At 44.1% G+C, this 23,611-nt stretch overlaps 1 protein-coding gene across 2 annotated transcripts; it reads right to left on the bottom strand.

Moving 5' to 3' along the window:
• Window positions 1-788: 788 nt before the first annotated feature.
• Window positions 789-22,659, bottom strand: LOC118782558 (vascular endothelial zinc finger 1-like). Of its 2 annotated transcripts, none has more exons than XM_036535907.1 (5): window positions 22,591-22,659; window positions 9,008-9,789; window positions 5,413-5,482; window positions 4,823-4,988; window positions 789-3,856 (listed from the first exon to the last, which is right to left on the bottom strand). In XM_036535907.1, the coding sequence occupies exons 1-5, from the start codon at window positions 22,621-22,623 to the stop codon at window positions 3,507-3,509; spliced, it is 1,401 nt and encodes a 466-aa protein (XP_036391800.1). In that variant the 5' UTR covers window positions 22,624-22,659; the 3' UTR covers window positions 789-3,506. The 2 variants fall into 2 exon arrangements, with proteins under 2 accessions (XP_036391800.1, XP_036391801.1); XM_036535908.1 differs by having other exon boundaries at window positions 9,008-9,786; window positions 22,591-22,658.
• Window positions 22,660-23,611: the final 952 nt, after the last annotated feature.

Here is a 23,611-nt window from a genome sequence, read left to right as displayed (position 1 = left end):
TGGCGTTCTTGGATGAGTTAACTCCAGTCCTGTACATGCTTCCCTCCACAAGCACAGCACAGTAACATACTAATAATGAAGCAAAGACATTATAGATTTTTTTTACAGCACCCTCATTTATTAATAGCCCTGAAAAATAGGCGAAAAAGACATAACAGAAAAAAAGTATATTTTGGATAATTTGCAAGAAATAACTCAAAATGATGTTTGTTCTCAGTGTTCTCAAGACTAAACTAAGAAAAGTCAGATTGTTTATAAAAAATGCATTTTATTTGCAAAAACATGAGGGTCACATTCACTCACTCCTCACAAGGTACTTTTGGTTTTCTGCAGTGAACGATGATCCAGCCTCCAGCTGAAAATGATAATCTTGGTCACAGTGTTCAATGTAACTGATGACACTGCTCAGTCTAGACTAGAACAACAAAATATCATTAGTGAGGACAGCATTCCCTGTTTGGGGTGCCACCCTTAAATAACAAGCAGAGAAGCTCTGGATTTACTGACTCCAAATCATAAAATCACCAAAAAAATTAAACAGTAACATAGAATTTTATCACTCCCAAAGAGAGGTTTTGGCACTTCATGGCCTCTCAAGAAGCGCTTATTTAACTTAGCCAAAACTGGTTAGTGGCAGTTGTGATCAGGCAGAACAGGGGCACCTAAAGGACTGGGGTCCAAAGGGTGTTGAGGAAGGGGGGTGAAAGCAGCAGCCACACTAACAGGGATCACTCGCAGACATGTTTTATAGTTTTCTTTTATTTAGACAACCCAAATAAAAGGCACATAAAACATTGCGCATATGTTTACATAATTTTTTTGACAGACATACATTAAAAAAAATGTAGGAATGTTTTATCTCTCTGCTAATCAGAAAGCCTAGTCTTCATATATACAAAATTACCGTTGTTAATGTTCTAATACAAAAGATTTATAAAAGGTTATCTTGTTGTTTTCTCTTGCACATATGTCTATCCCAACTACCACTTCCTCAGAACTAAATATTTTATACAGATATACATTCATCTGCCTTTACAGGGAGCAGAGCTCGGCCAATTCATCCTTGACGGTAAAATGTGGAAGATCGAGATTCTCATGCGGTCTTTCGACCAACAGTTATGCCTTGAAATCATTTCATGTCCTTTTTGCGGTGACCGAATTGAACGTTTTCTGTAAAGCAACCCGACAGAATATTAAGAGGAACACACAGTATGCATTATGCCATTCTGTCTTCAAATTTCACAAAAGCGCAGCTCACTAAGTTCGTCATTTTTTCACTTCGCGGTGTACGCATGATTGGAGTGGTCGATTTCTCAACACAGAACAGCGGCAATTCATATTTACCACGACAATGCAGATCGTGCTTCAGTCTTCCAAAACGTCTCTGATTGGTTAATTATTCTTGCACCTGACTGACCAGGGGGGAGTGCCAAAATGAATCCATAACACTCCACATCTGTCAGCAAGAACCACGCAGCACTGCATCGGCACGAGTTTAACTAACAGTTCAGGCGGAGTGGTTTCTACCTCCCCAGCTTACAGCTTCTTAGTGTTTACATTTGACAAAATACGTCACCTTTCCGTCTCTCATGTTGTAACTTTTTCCCAAGCTCAGCCCAAATTTGACTGGCACCTCTGGTCCTGCATCACTTGCGGGCAGATGGGGACACCTTTGCATAGGCATTAGAGCCAATTAACAGGTCTGAGCAAACACACCTGAGCACGATGTTTGCATGAAATGCTACTATGGGTCCGAACAGGTAGGGTCAGGGTGGGCAGGGTGGAAGGCGTGGGCCAGACAGCCAACCAACCCCAGTTATCCTACGTTAGTGCATTCTAGCATACAGCGTTGAGCCATCTGTAGGCACCGGGCTACATGCGAGTTCCAACGTCCACAGAGAGGAAGAGGTCTGTTCACTGGAACCAGCCTGGAGCAGTGCCTGAGAACAACAGAGAGAGGGTGCGAGCCTGACCTTTGACCTTTTGTTCCCAGAGCAGATCTCAAGGTGGCACGCGGCATCTCTCTACAGAGGGGGTAACACCTAATGGACCCCTTAACAGACGGCAGGCTTTGGTTCTGCAGTGAATTTGAGTTTTGAAGGTACCGGATAAAGACTGAGCAATAACGAAGCAAAGTAGTCGTCTTTTGCTTTTCCTTAAACGGACGGCGACATCATTGATAGAGTTTTTGAATCTCTGGCCTGTGCAGGGCTTCTAGATTTTATTGTCTGACAGAAAAAAAGAAGTATATGGTGTTAAATATTTACAAAGTAATATAAAAAATAATCCAGGACAAAGTTAACACACTAGACATTTCATCTTGTACACAAAACCAGATTACCAGGCTACTCTGTAAGCTTCCAGAGCTGAAGACCCAGAAGTACAGGGGTCCTCAACTTTAGAGAAAAAAGAAACCAAACAATTTTTTAAAAACATGGGTATAAAATAATTCTAGCAAAAACTCTACAGTCTGTCACCAACATAATAATTAGAATAAAACTGGTGAACTTTGGGACTCATCTCTCAGCATGGCATCTACTGGCCACTAGATGGCCCCAGTGTCTACCTTAAAGGCCTGTTGCCTAACACTTACAGTTTTGATCTTTGATAATACTGCTGTTTTCTTTCTTTTTTAGAACGTTACACGTGGGATATGCGTTCAGTGCAAGACTCGCTCCTCTCTCAATTCCCATAGAGCAACTAATGCTTGCTGCCCACTACGAAAAAGAAGCACATCCCAGCTATCCCCAAAATATTTTTAAAAATATTAAAAAATAAAGAAATAGTACACATCCAACCATCGAGAGGGATCGCCCCCACAAATGTACTTAAAAAAAAAAAGAAAAATATTGAGCTATGGAGAGACGGTTAGAAAGGATGAGATTAATATCATCCTTTCCCATCCTGTCAGATAATCTAAAAAGACTGCCTCAAAGAGGTTCCTCAGATCTGTAAAACCATGTTCACATGCACGTTAAACAACCTCCTTCCCTCACGATGGAAACCTCTTGTCCCTTTTACTGTATTTTATTGTTTAAAATGCTTAAAAACTATTAAATACTGATTAACAGGCTATAGTAAAAACAAAACAAAACAAAAACCTCTTAAAAACCCAATGTGTGGCAGAGGAACCTTTGAAACAGCAGGACAGTGTCCTTTCCCCACCCTCTCTCCTCTCTCCTCCACCTCAATTGATGCTTCATCCCTTCCTCCATGGGTTTTGCCCCCTAATTTCTCCTCCTCCCATCATCTCCAGGAGTGCTGGGGCAGCCATCCTTCAGAGTGAGAGACGGAGGCTTGGCCGGCTGGTACAGGATTTGAGTGTCTTATTGTGGTTTGCGCTACAGCGTTGCTGGTCTTGTGGCTGCAGCCGCTGTCCCCGCCCCCTGCCTGCCTTCTGCACTCAGAAAACCTTGGCATCAGCGGAAGGAAGAGGGGCCAGGAGGTGGGGGTGTGGCTGAGTAAAGGGGGTGGGGTTAAAAAAGGGGTGACTTTCTGTTCTTGTTTTACCAAGGAGGGGAGGACGGGAGGACTTGGGACAGAAAAGGCATGCTTTCCATGGGTCTCATGGCGATGTTGAGGGGGCCAGTGATATTCATGGGCATGGGCGTGGTTATGGCCACAGGGTGGGCGATATTCATGGGTGCTGTGGCTGGGATGTTGACCGGCGCCGTGATGGTCACGGGGTGCTGGAGGTTGACCGGTGAGGTGATGTTGACTGTGTTGGTGGTGATGTTCATCTGCGCTGCGATGGTCACCGGGTTGCTGCTGCTGTTGCCGCGGTTCATCGCCGTGGTGATGGCGGCAGAAGCCGTGACAGGTGTGGCTGAGGCGGAGTTGCACACGTCGTTAGTGTCTGGAAGAGCAGAGGGAAAGGAGATATGGAGAGAACTGAAAACACACACACACACACACACACACACACACACACACACACACACACACACACACACACGTATAGATGACAGGAAAAAATATTGCTGTTTAACCTACTTCCTCTACACAGGGGAGCTGTTTATAAGAGGTGGCAAAGACATGTCACGCGCACACACACACACACACACACACGTGCACAGGCTCACACACACAGCTGATCAGTTGAGCCACATCACGCTTTAACCATTATTATATTCCATAAACATACTCCTCTTCACATGTCTAACATGGCGTTAAAGCACGTCACTTACACACCAGATCCAATCCATCTGCATGGCTGTGAATTGGCAGCTGAGCCGGACTGATTTATGGTGCTTTCAGAAAGCAAGACAGCAAACATCATCATCATCATCATCACATCGCTAAGGGGCTGGACTGCATGTTTCTGTCTCCATTGTTCACATTAACAGGAAAACTGTTACTCAGGTTACTCAAATGGAAAAGAGAACATTTTGTAAATGTTCTGTGTAGCCATGCATCTTGACAGCGATGTCAGTTGTGGAAACACGTCTGCTGGGCCAGGGATGGCCTCGCAAGCTGACAGTATGACATCACTCTCCAAGATGCAATACTGTCATTAATCAGTACAGTAGTATGGCATCACACTGCAGGGTGCAATACTGCTCCACTGAGCAACAAGTACTGTCACACTCCAAGATACCGCTAATGCTTGCTGATTATTATGCACACAGAGAGAACAGAAATTGAGTTTCACACGCGTGTATGTTTGTGTACGTTTGTGAGTGTTACACGAAGTGTTGAAGCTGGTTTGGCTGTGTGTCTTTAGGTGACTGGTGATGTGTGTGTGAGAGAGAGAGAGAGAGAGAGAGAGAGAGAGAGAGAGAGAGAGAGAGAGAGAGAGAGAGAGAGAGAGAGAGAGCGCTACCTTTGTTACAGGAAGTGTTGAAGCTGGTCTGGCCGTGTGTCTTTAGGTGGCTGGTGATGTAGGCCGCGCTCAGCATCTTCCCACAGATGTTGCAGGTGACCTTGCCTTCATGCCGGATCATGTGGGAGCGCAGGCGGTCTTTGGTAGCGAAGGCGGCTGTGCAAGCCTGCAGACACATTAGGCACGCTCAGTGACATCATTCGCACGCCCGCAACACAACTCTTACTGGCAACACCATAGATCCCTGCGACCTGGAGGGAGGCTTTAGGGTGTGGCACAGGGTTTAGGGCAAGACTTTTCAACTAGTGGCCAAATAGACCTGTACGGGTCGTTTTATTCAGTGGAAAATGTTTAGCTCACTGGCAGCATTGTAACAACAGTCCCCCGCTAAAAATGTAGTTGAGGACCCATAGTTTTGGGTCATAATTTTTCATTAGAGGTCACTGAGATGTCATTAATCTACGAATGAGATTATCATGTAAACAGGATCAAAATGCAGTCAGAGAATCTGCCAAGATCCACGAAAGACTCATAGCATATGAAGAGGCAGTGGGGGCTGAAAGGGCTCTGACGTGCACAGAAACTCTTACCGTTACTTGGCACTTGAAGGGCCGCTCTGTGGAATGAACGTGTTTGACGTGGCAGCTGAGATGATCGGGCCTGTGGACCAGGAAGGAAACAGAACAGTCAGGAGGAGAAATCGCTCACTTCCAGCGCAATGTCAACGCAACAGCAACGTTACATGCTACCCAGACATCCTGAAACACAACCCCAGTGCGAAAGAGGAGACGGGTGCCTCCCAAAATCATTCCTATTAACAGCACTGAATGTTCCTAGTTTCCAGTAGGGGTGTAAACCTCTGGCTTTAATTACAATATCAATACCTAAGCAACAATACAATATACTGGAATATATTTAAAAATTCCCTTTGATATGATTCAGTACAATACATTGGCAGAATAAGACAACTAGGGCTGCCCCCGACCAAAGATTTTCCTAGTCGACTAATAGTCGTTAGTTCAAGCCATTAGTCAACTAGTCGTCGCACTTTATGATATTAATTTATTTAAATATATATATTTTTTGGGACATCAGAAAATGGTTTGAGTTCCAGGGCTGAGGAAGAATGTTTTAAGTAACATTGTTAACACTGCTACGTTACAGAGAAATACAAAACCATAATAATGAGCCTTTAAAATATACATTTTACAAGACCACGCACGAAGCGAGCCGCCTGTTAATGACAATGCTAACGGCAAAAGCGGTAATGATTCTGAATGTGTTGGAACAACCAGCAAGGAGACTGAACATTTTGTTAATTTATTTCAACACAGTACATATATTATTATTTATTATTTCAACATAATAGAACTTATGAACTTGTAACACCAACACAATGACTTATAAAACAAATGATAAATAAAAAACGCAACATGAAGTTAAACATGTAGTAAGCGAGGTAGGAATTTAGCTTCCCCAGTCCCCATGAACACTTGGATAAGCCTAATAGCGCATATGACAATATATTTATTTAGCTGCATATAGCCTTAACTTTGCAATTCGATAATTTTAATTAGGCCATTAATTATTTAGCCTAAACCCTTTTGCGCCTAAGGTCACACCGGTGTGATTAGATTGGAAAAAAATTCTAGCTAATTTTAGCTTTGAAGAAACTTTGAAGAAATCACAAGAAAGTGATTTAACGTTAAAAATATAGCAAATGCTATCTATAAACTATGTGAAGCTTAATAACGCTAATGAAAACATAAATCATGGTAACAGCGCGCTACATTGACTAAAAATAAGTTACGTAGCTACGAAAGGGATACTACCGTTAGGCTACTTAGTGGAGAGCTGCACACTTTTCAGATAAACGTCATTTTAAAAGATAACATTATAGACAGAAACTATGTTTCATTGTGATCAACAACTCACGTGTGTGTTCCATCAATACCAAGGTGCTATTTTGTACAAATGTGGAACAATGTTGGTATAATAATTTAAGTATAGTTGTTATTGTAGAGGGACGAAAGAAACAACTGTTACAATCGTCCCGACAATGACTCCTGACGGTTAAACTTGACTTGCTTCTAAACTGAGAAACTCTGATATGGCAAACTTCAAGATGTGTTCAAGTACTAATTAATCTGTCAAATGATCATGACTATGACACATGAAACAATAGACACAACTTGTCATTCCAAAAAAAAAAAAAATACCTCGAGTGAATTTACTTTCTGTGATCGAAAACAGCTTCTCGGGTATAACTCCGTGAAACTATGATGTATCCAATTGATTTTTCGGGGTTCTGGTAAGTGTTGCATGCTGTACATGCTGACGCAGTCAGGCATAACAGATTTCTATGGGCTCGGAGAAAATCGCCGTGTTACTTTCGTCCTGTGTTAGTTTTGTTCCGGCTCTCCCCTACATGTTTCAGATGATAAGTCACATTCTTGGGGTCGTCCTTTACACGCTCGAAATGATCGCACACTTTGGATGATTTCCTGCCTGACATAGTCTAGTAACTTTTTAACAACAAGGTGCAGCTACCAAATGGAGTTTGAGGGTTTTTTTTTCTGCGACTAGCCGACTACTGAAAACTCAGTCGACTAAGACTCTTCTCATCGACTAACATTTAGTCGACTATTAGGGGGCAGCCCTAAAGACAACATAATAATAAAGGTTATGAAAGCAAGTAAGTTTTAATACTTAAAAGTATTCTACGCATTCAAAGCAATGTAGAATACCTTCACATTAGTTCACCATGTGTCACTGGATTCATTAATACACACTGATGCATCATTATGCCCCCAGTTACCAGAGGCTCAAAAAAAGCATGCTGGTCTGCAGAGGCTGCGGCAAAATTCTTCCCGTTTTCTGTCACCGGGTGCAGCGCTGTAAACCCAGCGGCAACGGGAGCGGAGAACTCATATGCCTGGAAGCGGGGTGCGGTTACTCCCTGGCAATGCTCATTACGCCGAGAAACACGAGCCTGCTCTGATCATGTCAGACACCCCGCCTCCTCACCACCAACGTCCACACCTACACCGCACCGTTGTTCCAGAGGTATGCCTAATCACGACTGGAGCTGCCTGCCACCAACACACAACAGCCTGGCAGCACTGGTCAGGGATGCAGAATCAGGGTCCGCTGAAGAGACAGGCAGTACAGAACATTTACAACAGCCTCAAGCTCATTTGCTGCACTGCTAGCTGTTCTTCTCCCTGTTATGTAATTAATGTATTTCACCGTGGTAACCGTTCACATCTGCCAGTGTTTGCCAAGTAAAGAATGAAATGGCATGGCATACGGTCCACATCACTCTCAAAACCTCACGTTCCCACAGCAGTTCCCACATGCTTAGTCAGGCCCCCGCCCATCCCCCCCCCTGCGCCCGTGCCAAATATGAACGTTTCCTCCAGGAAAGTAAATTTCAAGGTCTACTCTAACTATCCACGGAGAATTGAAATTGAGAACTGCAGCTTTCACCATCATCACTCTGAGTGATTCCTATTCTTCAGCTGACATTATATTCGCTTTGACTGACGCCGTTTCCATGAAACGGATGAGCTGTGTGACACTTCCTCTGCGGCAGACTGAATCACACACTCCACAGGGAAACAAGGAGGGACGCTGAGGGAGGCCAGCGCAGGAGCCTGGAGGCAACGTGGCCTCCTAGGCCCGTGACTCTAAGCTTGAGGAGCATCTCACAATACGGCCGGGGATCCTGACCCGGGTGTGATGCAAGCTGCTAACCCCTCCCACCACACATTCCTGCCGTGGTGGCGTTCTCCACAGTAGAGATTTCACTCCACTGGAGGCACAGCCAGGCCCCGAGACACCGTTTTAGCCTTTCACAAGAGCTCTGATGCTGGGGCTGGCCTTTCAATGCCATCAGCTACGTCATAGTTAGACCAAGAGGCTAATCCTGGGAGAGGCAAAAAACAGAGAGGCATCAAGTACGCTCACAGATATTTCTGGTAGGGGCTGCTGCCTGCACAGAAGTATGCACACAGATTAGAGAATTTACCCACAAGCACCTACCCCCCCATGTTGTTTTGGGGCATGTGGGAAAAAACATTACACATGGCAGTCCTAGATGGACCCTTCTTCTATAAATGAAACACTTAACTCAACCCCCTCATCCCAGACCCCTCCCCCCTCGGCTTGGGAAGGCCTGCCTACCTGGAGAAACCCTTCCCGCATACCGAGCAGATGTACGGCTTGTTGATTCCGCCATCATGCGAGCGCACGTGGTAGGTCATGCGGTCCTTGCGCTTGAAGCGCTGTTGGCAGATGGGGCACTCGAAGGGCTTCTCGTCCGAGTGCGACAGCTTGTGGCGGTTCAGGTGGTAGACGTCGCGGAAGGCCTTGCCGCACATCTCGCAGCCGTGATTCTTCTTGACAGGCTTGGCGGGCTTCTTGGGTGCGCTCTGCTGCTGGTGCGCATGGTGGGTGGCCATGGGCGTGGCTGACATGATGCTGGAGCCCGTGGAGGCGGAGGTGGTCGCCGTGGTGAGGATGCCGGCGATGGTGGAGATGTAGGAGGCATTGCCGGCGCTGTTCTCCCTCGGCACGGTGGAGATGAGTGGCACCATGGTGGGAGCCGCCTGTGCCTTCTTGGGCCGCGACACCATCTTGACACCCGTGTGGCACGACTCGTGCCGCCGCAGGTGGTAGCTGTCCCGGAACGCCTTGTTGCAGTAGCCACAGATGAAGGGAGTCTTGGTTTTGGGCTCCTTCTTCACCACGGCGAGCGGGGGGCCCCCTCCACCCCCACCACCCCCGCCCCCCGTCCCGCTGGCCACATTGTCCTTCAGGAGCTCAGCAGCGCTGACTGGGGGCTTCTGGTCCAGCGGGATGGGCAGGACGGGCTTCTGGTCCTGCGGCTCTGCCCCGGCGTTGAGCAGTGGCAGCAGGCTGTTCTGGGCCACCTGGTGCTGGTGATGCAGGGCTTCGTTGGCCTGCTAGGCAGAGACAAAAACAACCACAAGGGAGTGTGAGTGCAGACATGAGGAGGTAGACCAGCCACAAAGGATGCTGGTCAATGAAGGACAAAGTGAGAAGCCCACCAGGGGGCACATCAGTACACACCCATATCCACTCTGCAGTAAGAGTGCCAGCTCAATGCATCACACATGATGAAACTAGCACTCAACAGGCACAGCGGCTGCATCTCAGATGTGGTTAGTGTGTGTTTAGTTCAATTTAGAAGGGGAAAAAAAAGGAGTGAACCTGACCCCCTCATCCCAAAAATAATCTGCAAACACAGTGCCAGTTTTGATGTCATGTATTTGTATTTTGATGTCATGTATTTGCGGATCGTACGATTTTACACCTTTCCGAGATTAACCGGGATACATTCCCATTTATGTAACTAACCTCACTGCAACACTCCCTCTGTGAATGTTTATACAGAATTCAGAGTGCTGGCGTCTGGTGAGAACCAACATTGTATTGTAAATAAAACACAAGGAAACCCCTCAGGCCAACCAGTGAGCAGTATCTTGTGTGGACCGCAGGGCAGGCCAGATGTGGACCTTGGGCGGCATGTTTCCCCAGACCTTTTCCATTTGAACAACAATAGGAAGTTAAACATTGCGCTACACTCTGTCTGGACTCAATGACATAGAAGTGTTTTGCACCCCGGCCCCCACGGGACGTGACGCAGCTGAGCCCTGCGAGCGAGCCTTTGAGCTCCGTCAGAGTAACAGTGCTATAATTCATCAGAAATAGAAAGTGACTCATTTTCAGGGTGTCTTTGCCACTCGTGCAGCAAGCTGTGGCCAAATCCCAGCGCGGCCTGAAAAGGGGCTCTCGTCTCGTCTCTCGGCTCTGGAGGGGAGAGTCAGCTGGACCAGCGGGGTGCTGGGTGACTAACAACTTTGGGGGAGGGGGGTGGGAAAAATTTTCACTTTTGTAAGAAGCAGAGGGAAAAAAGGATATGAGAGAGGAAGTTAAACGGGTGAAATAAGGTCATTTGGGTCATTTTGTATCGCTGGGAAAACAGAGGAAACTAATGACTTCATTGTTTAACTGAGCCAGCAGTGACGGGGATGTCCACAACTGCATTGCGCTACGGTCGGAACCCTAGCATGCTGGGCAAAAACAGCAGGAGGTCCAAGTTAGATTGAGCAGCATCGCCCCCCCCCTTCACGGGATGGGCTATTTCTGCGCAGGAAGGAGCGCTGAAATTGACGGCTAAAATGCATGTTTTATTTTGTTAAGTTGGCAAGATCTCAGTAAGGAAACCAAACTATTCCCATTTCGGTCAGACAAGTCAGTGCGAAATCACTACCAATAAGGCATAATAAATATACCAAACCTGGCAGCCCAGGTTAGCAGATTCTGTTGTATTTCCGACCAATAACCTGTTGCCGGTTTCATTAGTTAGCCAACGTTACTATATAAAGCGACATTACCAACTCGTTCTGAGTGACCCTGTGAATGAGAAGCTAATTGACGTTAATAAGTTTTGATATTGTGACTCATTAGCTACCATATGGGGGAATTTTGTGAATGTGTAACTTAAACGTTGCTCAATGTAAACTTAATATCCAATAATGATTTGTTATTCAGTGTTTCAGTGTGTCACTCTGAAAATGAAATTTATATTCTTGTCAATTTTTCAAGATGAAGTCAAATTTCCACTCTTCATTACAGAGGTGGACAATACAGCTTCACTTTCTGTCAGAAAGGTGTCTTTCCTTTTAAATATGTTTATGCTCCCAAAAAGAAGCATATGGATGTTTTATGTTTTTGACAATCATCTCTGCAAATTAATAAAATTGCTTAAGAAGATTAAAGAGTAGCGTTTATTATTTTTAACTTTTTAGATTTAAAATGTCAATTTTCTATAAAATATAATACATTTTACATGTAATGTAATTTTATATTACATCAACATTTATTTTTGGCCCACAGCCCTCCATCCAGATTAATTTTTGGCCCTTCATAGGAAAGAATTTGGGCAGCTCTGGTTTAGAAGAAAATATGTGAAAGGCAGCAGGGGAAATTAAACTTTAATTTCTTATAGTTATTAAATTATTGTTCTGTTTAATTGGTTGTGTATTCCTGTGCAATTTGTTCAATAAATGCATGTTTGAAATAATTTGTTTCATTTCTTCATTCAATGAGCATAGGCTATTCAATGTTTGGGGTCTATGTTAGCAGTGCACCTATTAAAGCAGAAAGACATAGGAACTGTATAGCTAATATGCACACTTCAATATTTGTTTATTTATCGCAAATCATATCGTCATCGCAATACTGAACAATGTTATCGCGTATCGCAGATTGTCCTCACATCGTGCAGGCTTACAGTGAATGCATCCAGAAACGCTACCCCCCTTTTGCCTTCTACGTCAAGCATCTGAACATCCTTCCCATACCAGACTCCCCTACATCACTGGGACCCGCTTGTTCTTAGCTCTGGCCCCTTAGAGGTTGGATGAGACAGCAGAGTCACTCTCTCGCTTTCTGCACCTGTGTTCACCTGTGTTTTACCTGCCCTGACCTGCTCGCTGAACCAAGACCTGACATACAACTGTCTGTGGGCTTCTAGCTGTACCAACAGCTGGCACCTCTTAAAATTATAATTTGGGTATAACTAGGGCTGGGTGATGTAGCCGTTGCGATATATCAAATAGCCATTTTTAGCGTAATAACAGCTCTCCCTGGTATGTGGCGTTAGGTTTCTTCCCACATTTTTTCCTCAATCCACTGTTAAACAATCTCACGTTGTAGCTTTCGCAGGCACACAAACTACAGACAATCTGCGGTGTTTCGCAAGCATAATCATTTATTCTAATTGCACGATGGGTGTTGATTATTCTGTGAATTATTTGTTTTATTGTTAATAAAGGAGAATAAACGGAAACAGGTTGAAAGTAATGACAGATTTAAAGGTAGTGTTCGGGCTTCCCCTGTTTCCAGCTCACCCGCCGCCACTGTTCCGGGGCAGAAAAATATCACTTGCATCTATATGCTGGGTAATTTACCCATTAGCTTTGAAAAACACTCTTTATCTTTGTAGCCTTGTGTTTCAGTCTACCACATGGAAGCAGCATAGTGCTGTTGCGGTGATATCAACATTGACTAGATACTAGTGGCGTTTTTCCCCTGGAAGCATTCCACATGGCCTCGGAAAACTGGAGGTGTCCTCCCGCATCAGGTATGACTAAAGGGAAAACAATACAGGAAGAAACCTAACACCACATACTGGGGATAGCTGTTATCGCGCTAAAAATAGCTATAAGATATATCACGACGGCTATATCGCCCAGCCCTAGGTATAACACTAGAGTTACACTCAGGGACATAAACTTCACTACTACACACTACACAGAGTTCAGTGGTAGCCACTGCAGGTTGTGTTGCTGCCAGTTTTATTCTGGACCAATTTCTTAAGCTGTCCAAGGACCCATAGGTAAAAATAACTGTTGAAACAAATAGTGGCAGTAACCACCAAACACAATGGAAAGCACAGTCACATGAGAATACCACCAAATCATTCAACTGAAATGTTACAGCACAACTGGCTTCCCCAATCCCAATTTCAGTAGTTTCAGGAGCAGTTTGGTTGCTTTTTTTTGCTGTTTTTGTAGAAATAGTAGCCAATTATGCATTAAACTTACCACCACCACAGTAACAACCACTGGAACCCACGTAGCAGTGTGGGACAAGGCATGTGCACTCAGCTATTTTTCACACTACAAGTCCCACAGTGCACCAGGAAGCAAATGCTGTCAGAGGACAGGGTACTGAGAGCAGAGCAACAAGGGGATGACAGCCAACCTACAGTACCCACCCATATTCCCAGTGCAACAGAGCCAATCTGTTCCACCAATGTGGCTCCATGACATGGCCAGGAGTCCTGATTTAGTTTTTTTTTTTTGTTTGGGGAGCATCAGCTCAAAGCAGGAACATAAAGGGGACAGGTGAGGATATGGAGAAAAGCAGGGGTCAGAGTTCAATAAGGGAGGGGAAACAACGTCAGCCATCATAGTACACACACACATAGGGCTGTGCGATATGACGATATATATCGTGTGATGATAGAAAAACGTCTATTGTTTCATATTATGCTATCGTTCATTTCGTTGTGTCGCAAATCACACACTTTACGGCAATATTTTTTGTCATTTGGACGACGCTTTGTGTTCTTCCAGACAGCACGGATGCAGGCAGGAAATTTGCATGAAGGCAACACAAACAAACAAGGAGGAGAGTGAATGTGACAGAAGTATAGTTGAAAAGTGTTTTCGCTTTACCTTTTTATATTTTATATATTATTATTTTGCATATTACATGCATAACCCTTTCACACGTAACTTATTTTTATGCTATGTAGTGCATCTTACATTACATGGTTCGTTATGTTTTCATTGGCATTATTAAGCGTCTCATAGTTTTCAGTTAGCATTTGCTAACTGGTGGATCAAAACGTAACTCTCACTGGTGTCGGTGTCATCATGGAATGAATGCAACGTTGAAGCAACCTCTACATGCCAAATGAGCAGCAATATAACGGAGGGAAATCACAGCGGTAGAAGGGGAGGGAGATAAAGTTTTCATATCAAAGTGATAAAGATGATCTGTATTTCTTAAGATTACTGGTTAAAGCAGTGTTAATGTCAATGCAAAAGGTTGCCTGATTACGCAAAATATGTTTAATGAACTCTCACTTTTATTTAACTTCGATCACTAGTCAAGCAACTGAATCAAAGGAAATAGCCCGTTAGCTAATTTGTTTTTCCAATGTCATTAACTTACTGGCACACAGTGCATACGGTCTCTCCGAAATCCGCCGCAAAAGTTAATTTTTTCAACGCACTCGAAGGCAAATTCTGGACCTTAAAAAACGGAAGGAGGAATTTCGCAAACACATCGGAGATCACAGAGGTTCCCATAGGAATGAATGGACTTCCGGTTGACTCGCATACATACACAGAGCTATATGGAAACAACTGAAAATTTGCACAAAGGTTCTAAATAAAAGGAGAAAATAATCAAATGTGAGTAAGTACCTTTTATTTGTTGAGTATATAATTCAAAATGTAATAAGAAATAGGCCTTTCCATGTGGTCATTTTATATGAACTATTTATTCATTGAATTTACAGAAAATGTGTTATATCCTGGTATGTATCGTTATCGAGATATGGAATGACCTATATCAGGATATGAGATTTTGGTTATATTGCACAGCCCTACTCACACACACACATTTAAATTCCACCGAGGACTTATACAAGTATCTGCTCTTGCAGGGCTGATCTGTGATGAGGAAACCTGGGCCTTTCATGAGCAGCACAGGAAGGCCCTGCTGTAATGATTTTACATTTACATTTATTTATTTAGCAGACGCTTTTATCCAAAGCGACTTACAAAAGTGCATACAGTAAGTATAGCAACAGTACGGGGACAGGATGTGTACAGTTCCACAATGAGACAGTTCTCAGCCGAGAGCTGAGAACCGATCACACGTAGCCACACACAGCAAATGTATCCACAGCACACAACTGCTGTAAACTAACAGCCAGCTAGTCAAATAATCCCACATGCCACTGTTACAGCCCACTCTTTCTAGCTAAGGGTTCGTACCTGCTCAATGACTAATGCATTTGTGAATTTTGCAAATTGCACTTTGTTGGAAATGACACCTATTTAGTACTTTATTTTGCCCTGTATTATATCAGTGTAATCTATTGAAACCTTGGATAAGAGCGTCTCCCAAAAACCTTTACAGAACAATCATATTCATGCAGTGAAGGCCTGGCCAATTAAGTGGAAAGCAGGACAACGATTACCTCAACTAGGCATAGCAGAATGATCAGACTGCAAAGTAGTGTTGCCAGTGGAGAGCCCTCCCAGAGTAAGCCAGCACCTGCCGGTTTTGGACTCAGTCACTCCCTGCAAATGCCGCCAGCCGCTGCCTGTGCGGAGCAAGATGCTGCTCCTGTGGCTTCTGGGTAGCAGTGTGCCTCACAAACCGTCAGTTTAAATTTCACCTTTTCAACTAATTTCACGCTGCTTTCATGTGACGGGGGCCAAACTTCACATCAAGCGTCTCTCTCTGGAGCGCCTTCAGGAGAGATTACAACTCTCAAACCTAAAACCCATTTTAAAAAGGACCATGCCTATGCACTCAGACTGTGACTCAGCAAGACTCCTATACACTCAGACTGTGACTCAGCTATACCACTGATCTAAAGCCGATTTTTCATTTGGCCACAATAAAACAACCTGGACCTGGGTGTTTTTGAATGGACTCATCACACATCACATCAAAAAAAGTAACATCCATCCAGCATTTGTTTTCTAACATCCTAGTGTTCAGTTTGTCTCCCTTGATCTAACATACTCTGCAGTGACTTTCATATTGAAGAAAGGACAGACTGGAAGTTCACTTCCAACAGTCGGACATTTATATTCTATGGCTCTCAAAAAAAAAAAAAAAAATTCCACTCACTCAATGAAACCCAGGCACTGTACAATACTTCATTCTTTGCAAATGATGCCTCCCTGTAAACATACAATACATGGCCAAAAGTATGTGGATACCCCTCCTAATTATTGAGTTCTGGTGTTTCAGCCACACCAATTGGTAACACGTGCATAAAATCAAGCACACAGCCATGCAATCTCCATAGACAAACCTTGGAAGTAGAATGGGTCATACTGAAGAGCTCAGTGACTTTAAACGTGGCACTGTCATAGGATGCCATCTTCGCCACAAGCCAGTTTGTGAAATTTCTGCCCTACTAGATTTGCCCCGGTCAACTGCAAGTGCCATTATTGTCAAGTGGAAGCATCTAGGAGCAACAACAGCTCAGCCACAAAGCGGTAGACCACGCAAACTTACAGAGTGATGAAGCGCGTAGCATGTAAAAACCAGCCATGCTCTGTTGAATTACTCACTACAGAGTTCCAAACTGTCTTTGGCTGCAACATTCGCACAAGAACTGTACGTCGGGAGTGACTCTGGAGCAGTGTAAACACGTTCTCTGGAGTGATGAATTACTCTTCACTATCTGGCAGTCTGATGGACGAATCTGGGTTTGGCGGACGCCAGGAGAGCGCTACCTACTGGAATGCACAGTGCCTACTGTAAAGTTTGGGCGGAGGAGGGATAATAGTCTGGGGCTGTTTTTCAGGGTTTGGGCTAGGCCCTTTAGTTCCAGTGAAGGGTAACATTAATGCTACAGCATACAAAGACATTTTAGACAATTGTATGCTTCCAACTTTGTGGCAACATTTTGGGGAAGGACCTTTCCTGTTCCAGCATGACTGTGCCCCTGTGCACAATGCAATGTCCATAAAGACATGGTGTGACGAGTTTGGTGTGGAGGAACTCCAGTGGCCTGCACAGAGCCCTGACTTCAATCCCACTGAACACCTTTGAGATGAATTAGAACGCCGACTGTGAGCCAGGCATTCTCGTCCAATATCAGTGCCTGCCCTCACAAATGCTCTTTTGGCTGAATGGGCACAAATTCCCAAAGACACACCCCAAAATCTTGCGGAAAGCCTTCCCAGAAGAGTGGAGGCTGTTATAGCTGTTAATGCCCATGGTTTTGGAATGGGATGTCCAATAAGCTCATATAGGTGTGATGGTCAGGTGTCCACATACTTTTGACCATATAGTGTACATTTGCTTACATTTTCAGGCAGGAAATATTAATTCAATGAAATATCTTGCTGTATGAAAGGATCTGAGGTTCTCCTTAACCAATACAGATGAACCAACGAAACTTTTCCAGCATTTCTGTCATTCACAACTGATCGAAAGCAGCCACTCACAGTTCCATTACTTGAGTAGCCACCCATCTAGGCTCATTTGGTTTAGACTCTTCCATGCTCAGCATGAAGCTGGGGTTCAAAAACCGACCCTTTGGCTTTTGGGTGCCGCCACCTATGCCACAGGGCCTGGGGAGCAGGGCAGGGGTGTGCGGGGGAGCAGAGAGGGATACGGACAAGCGAGCCGTGCATTCTGTCCCTCATTTTATCCGTCGCATTGTGGCACAACAAGCATCAGAGCAGTGAGGCGCCCAGCAGGGGGCTTTTGTGAGCACTCCCTCGCTCATTTGGGCCACGCCCATTCACCCAGCGGACTGCTCTCCAAGCTCCACACAGACAGGTCACGCAGACTCAGCTCCGGCCCAGCTGAACCCCCCCCCTCCATTGCCGGGCTGCTGTCCGCGGCCAGCCTCTCTGTGGGAAAGCCAGCGCCCGTGCGTGTGTGACAAACTCCGGCCGCTCGCGGGGCAAATGAGACACTGCTGCCTGCCGCGAATTCACGCCACTCAGATCACTTTGATACAAATGCAGTCTGAAGGCTGAGGTCACTCCAAAAGAAACACAGCTGAAACTGTGTGGGTGGTTGGAAGGGGGGCTGCTTAACTGAACAAATCAGAGCAATAGCTCCTTAACAACAGATTTCAGAACACACCAGTGGAAATTATTCTTTTCCATCATTATTAATAATAAACAAAATACCCCCTCACAAATAAGAACCACACATTTTACCAATTTTTTTCATGCAATTTAAAAATACAATAACCAAAGCCTGTCAAAGGGACACAAATTTATGGTGCATAACATAAAAAGTAGTCTTGTGTGCAGAAACCATTTCACTGTAAGAAGATAACACTAGGAGAAACAGCTTGTGACTTGGCTTGTGTTCAGTAAGGATATGTTAATGAGAACCCTGCACAGCCCACTACATTCAACTTCTCCCAAGTTACTTTTCATGACAGAGGTTAACAAACTCCATTAGATTTTAATAAATAAAAGCTTAAACAGTTTACTTTCTCTGGCAAGGAACAGGGAAGCCCTCCTGTTTCACTTAATTAATGCATTCCACCTTAAAACACTATCCAAGGTTTGTAATGTGGCATTCGGCAAGAAGACAGCGTTGGTGTCACAGTAGCCTCATTTTTCAGACCTCCTACTGTAACAGCAGCGCAAAGGAAGCGCATTCCTCTTAAGTTACTCAAAGCAGAGGAAATGAATTTGACTGAATTGCTCACTGACCATGACGCCTGTGGCGGTCTCATTAACCTTGCCACGCTGATGCCAAACCACCCCAGGGAGAAATCAATGAGTAACGAAGCTGGGAAGAGACGCTGGAGCCTGGTGAGACGCGCTTGAGTCACGGGGGTGTGTAACCGCCGCATTTCCAACTGAGCAGGCATGACTGCCACACTGGCTTGCTAGGCTACAGCTGAGGAATAAACGGATTAGCTACATGTGCGTCTACTCTCACAGCACTCGGCCAATGCCCAGTGCGCTGAACTACAGTCATGAATGGGAATCAAAGGAATTTGTGTGTGTGTGTTTTTTTATACATGTTGTACACAAGACGGGCATGGCCTCCACTGACATGATTAGAGGGCAGCGCCCGGATCGCTTGCAGTCTCTGGAAAGAGACCAATCGACACGTTTTAAGGAGCTCGTTCCATTTTCCCCCAAAGGAGCGGTACATTAAAGTCTTGCTCTTGCGAAAACAAAATGCCGAAATGTTTACTCATCGTTCGGGCTGATTCACCAGACTGATGACACCGAACACTGCAGTTAAAAGTCTTTTTATTAAGGGAGCAATACTTTGATGTAACCAAATGCACTGTTTAGCCAATCAACAGAAAACTAGAATTAGTCATTTTTCTATTTCATTCAGATGGAATAAATATGGGCTATGTTGCGTTGCATTTTTTCCACTTAAGGTTTACCTCCTGTGCCCCCGGAACAAAAACAAGTGACACGCGGCTCGCCCACAGCGCGATTTACCGTCGGTTCGTCACGCGCATCCACACAATTAAAAAGTTAGTAACAACAAAATCTCTGTCTGGGCTTTATTCACATTCCTTGAAATATATCTGCCAAGTTGACTGTGAAACGCAACCGCCGCGGTCTATCGGTTCCCTTGCCTGTTGCAAGACTGCTTCGGCGTGGAGGGAATCGCGAGCCACATTCTACCTGCTACTATGCACAGCGGTATTATCTAAAAAGAGGGAGAGAGGACGCAACTGGTTATAACAACAATCATCTGGGCCACACTGTGACGAGTAATGTATCCCACAGAAGAAAACGGTCTGGGATCAAACTGATGCAATTCTCTTTCGTGTTGCCAGGGAACAGGGCCCCTGCGCACAATTCGGACCCCCCCACCGCCCACCCGAACCGCTTACCGCGTTCCCTAATGTAATATTGAGATCACCTTCTAAAAACGCGTCAGGTGTTGTGAAGAGAGCTATTTTTAAGATACACATGACTGGTAACGGAATTCCCCTTGGCAGCACAACGCAATTCGGTCAATTTCAAATGCCAATACACCTCTGACGCTGAACAACGAAACAAATACAAAAAAAAAAATCTGAGTATAAGCCCGTCTGAATTGTAAAGACCGTCATCGTTTCACAAAAAAGTCAGATGGAATAAGTCAAATGATTTATTGATTGATGATTTATTTTTATGTGGAAAAAAATTAAAACCTTGCGATCAAATTAGACCGTTATATACACGGACAGGGTGCTAAATCCGGGAAAGACTGATTCATTTTTTTTCCTCTCCGATAGAAATGCCTTCTACGCTGTAATAGTCAGGCAGAAACTCCCAGGAAAACTGCTTGCGATCACAAGCTGTCATGTGAACCATTGCTGGACAGAAATCCATCGAAGCTGTTCCGAGTTCAAAACGCTATGACCTATCTGGGATTTCAAAATCTCATTCCAGCTCTGCCCTGGCTACTGCATGTAGCAGACATTTCAAGCATTCGCTTAGCTATAGACCTATGCAGGCGCTGCATTTTCGATGATGTGTGCGTTTCGTGTCTCACAATACACGCCTTCATTTAAAACTGTAGCAACTACATCAGTATAAAACTAACTCCATTATACAATCAAAGAGGAAGACATAGCAGGCTAGCTTCTAATGTGAAGAAAAATTGCCATACATGCTGCACATACTGATCTGAAAGTGCACGACCCGGAAAAAATCTATTTTTAGATAACTTTAGTGTGTATCGCTGTAGCACTACCCCAACCGCCAGGTGCAGTACGCAGCTAATTTCATTACACCGAAATGCACTGAACTCGTAAAACTGGCTTCTAGTTCACTTTGTGGACGGGAACATGAGCACAGGCCTCAAAGGAAACATCAAACCAAGCGCCCCAGTAAGATTACATAAATTATCGTGCATCATATATCTCAGTGCACACTTTTCTCTAAAATTTCACATCACCACCTAAACGAAATGACCAACTATGCAACACCCACATACCACAAAGAAAATACTCCATATTTTAGGATACCCTAACAATAAGTACATCCTAGGCAGCAAGCTACTGACATAATACGCAGTAATGTGCTTTAAGTTATGCATCAGTGATGTTAGTTTAAAAGAGAATAATTGTGCGGGAGAGTTTAGTGAGTGTCTAGTATTCGGGAGCTGTTTTTATCATATTGTTAAAATAAAGAAATTCTTTCAAATAAGTCTTTTGAGACCAAGCCTGTGGAAGAGGGGCCATTCAAAATAATATCATAGCTTGCTAATCGATGGGAGCATCTTCATGATCCACTGATCTTAGTTCACGAAGGTTAACTACACAGAAAAACGTGGCATCGAGCCCACATGTTCATCTTTATCCCATCTCCGTGCAAGGATTGCTAGCACCCGTAATGAGACTGCGTTACTGAGGCTAGATAATTACAATGCCAAGTAAAGCTGCCTCTACCGACGTAGAGCTACCTGAGAATGTTCTCTGGACCGAATCATCTCAGCAAGTCCAACAGAAATTGCTCTTAACTAGTCAGCAAACAGCGAAATCACAGATTTTTTTTTTTTTTGCTAAATCTGTATTTAAATGCAGTCACTGCTAAGTAAGTTGACCACAACTTACAAAAGATATAGCACGTTCGTGAACTGGCATTGTACATCACTGACTTGGTACTCAGATTCGACAATAAACTACTACCTAATGATAGCACGGTATTTCACTTTCTACCGTGAAGGTACTAAATAGGTAGCAGGCATGCTAATGTTGTTCAGTCTGAAACCGAAAGGCCCCGTTTTGGACCATCGACATGGCTCGGAAAACAGCGCAGCCAGAGTTAGCTAGCTAGCTAACACAGCTTTTAATGCATAGTTTGAATTCCTTCTCCAACCCGCGGTTACATATTTTGAATACGAGGGAAAAGTTGAAAAGAATCGGAAGTGCAGGCTCATTTTCCCTCCTCCCAATCCTTGCGCTGATTTTGAGGCGATATAGCTAGTTAGCTGGGTAGTTAGATAGCTACTCATTTAGAGGAGAGTTCATTCAGTCTAAACAAAACCTGATCAACGGTTCTGAAGGAAAAAAAAAACAAGACTAGCTAGCTGCGACTCATCTCGTTAGCTAGCTAGCTGCGATAGCCTGGGAAACTATATTTGAGCTTGATAGTTGCCTATAAATTATTTCGTTTGATCCAGGCCCGTTTAATCATAACTACATCAACGGCTAATCGGTTCTGAATCGTAATAAAAAAACAACAAAATCGAAATGAGAAGAAAACAGATTTTAAGCGTCATGCCCAGCTAAGCTAGCTAGCTGCACCTCACAGCTGGAAGTCTGGGATTGATGTAGCAGCTAGCTTGCGAGCTACCATTGTTTTGCTTGGATAGCTTTAGCCAAATTAAACCTTTAAAAACAAACAAAGATCGCAGGGCTCTTGGACTTCGAACAAAAATTTACCTCAATTAATCAATTTCGCTCACAACAGTCCACTTACCTGGAATAAAAACGTACTCCAGCTCGGTTCCATTGCAACACTTAAAATCTGCAGGAAACCTACAAGAAATCTACAACAAAGCAGCTAAACATGGCAGCTGCTACAACTTCCTGTAACCCTTGGGCCAAACCATTTTTAACTGATTCTAGGGGAGGTTTAGTAATTTTATCATTTCAAGATGTAGTGCATTTTATTACAATAACAATGGGATCTGGTCAAATAAATTAGTAATTGCTATATATGCACACATATGTTGAATTTTATCTAACATGGTGTGTAACTGGAATTGAAATCTCACTTAGACTCTCCAGGCTCCCCCCCTGCTCGTATTTTCCTGATCCAGCAGGGGGCATTCAAAAAATGGCAATGAGTTAATCATTTTCTGTTTGCTGTTGCGAAGGAACCTTCAATCGTCCTGTGTATTTTTATTAGTTGGCAAAGCTTGCTAATAAGATCGAGTTTGTTGTAGTTTATTGGTTTCCTGCACGGTCGAATAGGAGGTCAGCAGTGCGTCAATACTGAAAGAGTTATTTTTACATTTTAATGCACAATAAAAAATTCACATGCTGTGTTAGCTAACGTTTCCTAGCAAGCCGGCTGTTTAGGCGCGATTTGGCAGAGTAACCATAGCCACTTAGCTATTTTCGTACCCACCAAACACGAGTCATTCAAATGGTGTAGATTTCTTTAAGCTGTGTTTTAAAAGTTGCTAGTTTGCCATTGGATGGCTAGCTAAGAGACATGGGTTAATGCGTGAAAGCGTTGTTCTTTTAGGCAGCTAGCTGGCTAAAGCGCTTCCGACTGAGGAAGGTAGCAGTTTTCCCGCTTAAAAGCGGTGCTTTAATTTCAAACGTTAGCAGGATAGCTAGCCATTTCCTGAGGAAAGCCTCCATGTCTACTTTGGTAATTAACGTAACTAAAGTTGCAAGCCGGTCAGAGCGACACTGTTATCTCCCTAATGTCTCGACAGTCAAAGCAATGTTAGAATTACGCGTCTGTCTGGCCGGATAAACACTATTTA

Source organism: Megalops cyprinoides, chromosome 9, assembly GCF_013368585.1.
Source record: "Megalops cyprinoides isolate fMegCyp1 chromosome 9, fMegCyp1.pri, whole genome shotgun sequence".
Classification (NCBI taxonomy): domain Eukaryota; kingdom Metazoa; phylum Chordata; class Actinopteri; order Elopiformes; family Megalopidae; genus Megalops; species Megalops cyprinoides.
This window is presented reverse-complemented; position numbering and strand designations above follow the sequence as displayed.